The sequence below is a fragment of the Camelina sativa genome, chromosome 6 (assembly GCF_000633955.1).
Source record: "Camelina sativa cultivar DH55 chromosome 6, Cs, whole genome shotgun sequence".
NCBI classification, from domain to species: domain Eukaryota; kingdom Viridiplantae; phylum Streptophyta; class Magnoliopsida; order Brassicales; family Brassicaceae; genus Camelina; species Camelina sativa.
Window position 1 is genome coordinate 13,379,284 of NC_025690.1, and position 4,742 is coordinate 13,384,025.

Genomic DNA, 4,742 nt, shown 5'->3' on the forward strand with positions numbered 1-4,742 from the left:
GTGGTACATAAATTAAAGGGTCATCTGCATATACATCAAGCTGTCAATACGCACAAAGAAGCAAAATGGTATTATCAGAAACCTATAACTTACAGGACACTGGGATACATACCATGCTTTAGAGATATAATACATTCCGTCCTCACACTTTCCCGAAAGAACATCACTTGCTATGCTTTTCATGAATGTTCTTCGATCCCTATAACTGTCAGACGAGACAACCATGCGAGCACCATCCATAAGGCAGTCCCTGCAGTAATCCCCTTTCCCTAACTTTGGTCCACCATTGAACTAAACGTAAGAGAAGATGATCCCATCAGAAAAGTTTTGAGATAAAAGTGTCGAAAAATCCAGCAAAGAGTTCTTGCACATGATACTTGAACAGAAATCTGTCCACTGGAATCTAGATACTATGAAATTGTCTAAAAAATGGTTAACGATGGCTGCTGATGCAAAACTTGAAAACAAGAAAATTTATGTCCTGAAAAAAGGTATGAAACTATCCCATGAGCCACACGACGTTTATAATTGCATACCTTTGATTCTAACTTGGCCCATGCAAGTTCAGATATGCGCTTCATGCAGTTTACTTTTGAGGCAAGAACTTTCCCATGGGAACACAGTAAAGGGGTGTTGTCCAAAGCGCTACATCATACAAGAACAAAAACAAGAACAAATAAAGGTGTGAATGTGATCTGATTTGCTAAATAGAAAGTCAGATAAAAGTTAGCTAACTTATTTGGTGTGGGGTACAAAAGTCGCTATCATATTCTAATAAATCATAGATGATGCAGCTGAACGATGTAATATTTTGTTGTAAATGCATCATCGTCTGTTAAAAGCAGTGCCATGGCACATGTATAGAGAATAACAACAAATACATGTACGAGAAAGCTTTACTTACGGAGGCCAAGTGGTATCAGCCCATAGACGAAGCCAATCTGTGGAGATCCAAAAGTATTGTTCTTCAAGTGACTGAACAGCAGCTTCTGAAAGTATTGTCCGTACTTCTTGCCTTCTTTCAGTCAAAGCATTCAATTCTTTTTCTTTTCTTAAATTAAACTGCTTGCAACTCTCAAGGAATACTGCATTCATGGTATTGATCCATTCATAAAGATGTAACGGAAGACCTTCAAGCTGTTGAACACTACCAACTTCTCCTTTACTTATGTCAATAGGATTTTCCCTTTGTCCTCCCTGATTTTCCTGTTTACCGCTTCTTAAACTATACATCAGCATATAAGCATCACTGGATGAGAAAACCTCTGACTGAATGAGATCTGTGGTATTCCCACTACTAGTCCCACCATTACTCTCGGGTTGTGGAGTGGAAGAAGAAGCTTCATTGAATGGACGCTTACCCAGTTCTGACACATGTTCATCATCAAATTCCCACCACAAGCCAGTCTTTTCATCTTTTATGTGTGCAACATAATGTCCGCTGTTCACAGCGCTTCCTTTGTGGATTAACACAGCAGAGAGATCGTATATCAACTCATTTTGCAAAGACTCTGTCAATCTCGATTCCATATCCAGCACTTGAGGAAAGGAAAATGAGGAAGTGATTTTCTTCTTAGCTGTTGTCTGTTGAGATGATCAAGCCAAAGAAAAGGAGAAGTTTATGAAACTTTAACAAGGTATTATCTAAGATTAAATAGGACAGAAATGATGATTAGAGATAAGCATAAAAACATGCAAGCCTGTATCAGGAGAAGGAAAATGTATGAGAATTGACCATGAGTAAAATTTCGCAAAATTCAGTCAGCCAACGATAACATACAAGAACATCACCTCAGCACTTGTAACACACAAAGACATACAAGATGTAAAGATGCTTCTCGTTGATATAAAGTATGCAGGAATATGATTGGATTTTTATGCAAATCACAAGAAATGACTAGTAAGTAAAAAGGTGCAGATAATTTTATCTTCAAAATTGATTCACGAACCAAGGTATATTAAGATCGAGGAAACCACCTTAGGAAGGAAAACACATCGTTTAAGCTGAAAAGTGATAACTGGAGGTAGTGTCCGCAGCTTAATGCAGCGTGTGGCATCTACTCTAGCATTGCAGCTTCCACAAAAATATTGATTATCGCCATTGAGGTGCTCCAAGCTAAGGTAATCATTCAAACTAGCATCCAAAGTTTTGAGGCCCTTAATATTTAACTCAAGGGCATAAAAATCTTCCACTTTTGACGAAGCTTCGGAATCCCTTCCACATTTTGAGCACCTGCATGACAAGAAACAACAAATGACGATGACACCCGAAAAAATCACATATGAGTCATCACATTTGCACTTACATAACTCAGATGAAGATACTAATTTGCCTTAAAACCATATAAATCTTCTTAAACATATATAAAAATTAGCTCAATCTTACGTGGTCACATGCGAGACACTACCGCGGAAGAGATCTTGAACTATTGTTTGGGCTTTGAAAACTCCAGAATGGCGTAAGCAACGCTCAAGCAAAGAAAGAAGCAATGTCAAGAACTCATGGGTGTCCTGTTGAACCCCATTATCCAACTCCAACGTCTTCACAAAAGCATCTGAATCAACAAAAGCCTTTTTGCTAGCATGCAACTGCGCAAAAAGCCGAGCAATCTGATCCAAGACTGGATACTGCTTCAAGACATCAACCTCAACAGAAAAAACACCTTCCCGGAAAGCAGTATTCATGTAGAGACACTGAAGTATACTGTTGGCATAACAAGTAGCACCCAAATTGGTCAGACCAGCCGGTGTAGAGTCAGAATCACGGCGATCAAAGGTCGGATCTGGACCAAGAGACTGAATGATTTCAGACGTTTTCTGCCACAAACCCGATTTCCTGCTTCCGTTAACCGGTGGAACCAGCCCACAGAAGCAGTTGGGATTGTCACGAGCGTTAACACGACAACCTTGACAAACTGGCTTCCATATCATGAAAAGTTGGTTAATGTCATCATCAGTCACATCATTTGCCTCGTGAATTTTCCTGTACCAAAAAAAAAAAACATTTTTTTAAGAAAAAGAAACAAGGAAAAATGCAAGCTTTTTACGAAAAGGCTTAATGTTGTGAAGAAGGTGGGTGGTTGTGTTATATAATTGTACCGGAGAATCTGAGAAGAAGGATCAACGGCGTCTGATGGTCTTTGTCTTTTGTTTTTGTTTCGGGTGTTAGGTCTACTCATTGTATCACCACCACCCAGTAACAATCGAAAACCCTAGAAAAACGAAAAACACAGCAAACATTATTTGATTTCCAATTCAACGAGAATTTCGAAACAAGAACAAGAAATTCATCTCGGCGTTTTAAGAAAATCAAAAAAACCCTAAATCAAAAATGCAAACTCCAGGAGATGAGAATCGCATCTAGGGTTAAAACGATTCAGGTCGAAACCCAGATCGATAAAGGAACAGTGATTATAAAATCACCCAAGAAATTACAACAACAACGAAACAAAGAGAGAGAGAGAGAGAGAGAGAGAGAGAGAGAGCGAAGAAGAGAAAAGTTACCTGAGAATTCAACGAGTTGATTAGCAAAGTAGAGAGCTTCTCTCACCAGAGCTCAAGCTTCTCCGTCTTCTTCAACTCCTTCGTCTTCTCTCCCTCAGCGAATTCTATTTTTTTTTTCCTCTTTAATTCTATTTCACTTTTTTTTGGTTCCCCCCAGTTGTGTTTCTCTCGTCCCGCGCTCTCTTATTTCAGATTATACATGTTAATGAAAAAAAAAGCTAAAACTCATCAATTAACTAAGATTTATATTACAATTATAGTAGATTTTATATCCCATATACATGAGATTTCATACCATAAACACTATCAAGCTAAACTTAGATATGTGCATTTAATGTCCTAATTAACTCTAAATTGACCAAAATTAACCAGATCGAGCCAGGTGTTGTGTGAGAGATTTGGTTCATCCAAATCTGTGACACCCTTTTGACCAACAACATGTAAACCTTAATTAACGTCTCAGTGATCGAACAATTTGACCAACATGTAACCTTAATTAACGTCTCGCAAGCAAAAAAAAAAAAACAAGGATTATGTTTGTGAAACAAACCCATTAAAACCACAACAAACATTTTTAAGAAACTTTAAAGACACATGTAAGAGATGAAACAGAATCATCAAGCTCTATCACCATAGGAGGATCTCTTGCTGCCACTTGATCTGCCATCATCATAACGACTTCGACCCCTGTTCGAGTATTCACGCTCTCTGCTTACTCTATCATCATCTTCATCTTCCTTCGCACGCCTTCCGTCACCTCTAAACCTGTCCTCCTTATCACCTCTGTACCTATCTCTGCCACGCTTATAGTCTTCCTCATCCTCCTCACGTCTCTGTCTGTATCTACCCCTGTCATCATCTCCTTTATCGCTGTCTTCTTCCTCCATGGCTCGACCTCTATACCTATCCTCTTTTTCAATTGTTCCATGTCTCTTAACAGCATCATCACTTCTATACCTGTCCCTCCCATTGTTATTGTAGTCATCATCCTCCTCTCTTATGTGTCTCCTTCCTCGTTGGTAACTTTCATCCTTTAGCTTCCTCCTGTTTTCATACTCAGCCTCACTGTCATCAGAGTCTTTAGCAACTTTCTTGCCACGTGAATCACTTATGGACTCGTCTTTGCCATGCCTTGACACAGCCTCTTCCTCGTCTTTTTTCTGGCTCATTCCTGCACTGTAAGCTTCTACTTTACTGCGCAACTGTTTCTTGTTCTCATACTCAGTCTCACTGTCATC

At 39.1% G+C, this 4,742-nt stretch overlaps 2 protein-coding genes across 3 annotated transcripts in view; both read right to left on the minus strand.

Moving 5' to 3' along the window:
* The window catches only part of LOC104791184 (ubiquitin carboxyl-terminal hydrolase 26), a 7,292-nt gene extending 3,590 nt beyond the window's left edge, over window positions 1-3,702 (minus strand). Inside the window, exons 1-7 of one of the 2 annotated variants that reach the window (XM_010517010.2) lie at window positions 3,505-3,702; window positions 3,100-3,212; window positions 2,387-2,983; window positions 1,978-2,233; window positions 905-1,584; window positions 537-645; window positions 113-291 (exon numbers count right to left, since the gene is read on the minus strand). In XM_010517010.2, coding sequence (XP_010515312.1) covers window positions 113-291; window positions 537-645; window positions 905-1,584; window positions 1,978-2,233; window positions 2,387-2,983; window positions 3,100-3,179 — 1,901 coding nt within the window. In that variant the 5' untranslated portion in view covers window positions 3,180-3,212; window positions 3,505-3,702. The remainder of the gene's footprint in view (window positions 1-112; window positions 292-536; window positions 646-904; window positions 1,585-1,977; window positions 2,234-2,386; window positions 2,984-3,099; window positions 3,213-3,504) is intronic. The other variant, XM_010517009.1, reaches the window with a different exon arrangement.
* LOC104791185 (pre-mRNA-splicing factor cwc-21) overlaps window positions 3,952-4,742 on the minus strand; it is a 3,153-nt gene continuing 2,362 nt past the window's right edge. Inside the window, exon 3 of the mRNA XM_010517011.2 lies at window positions 3,952-4,742. Coding sequence (XP_010515313.1) covers window positions 4,122-4,742 — 621 coding nt within the window. The 3' untranslated portion in view covers window positions 3,952-4,121.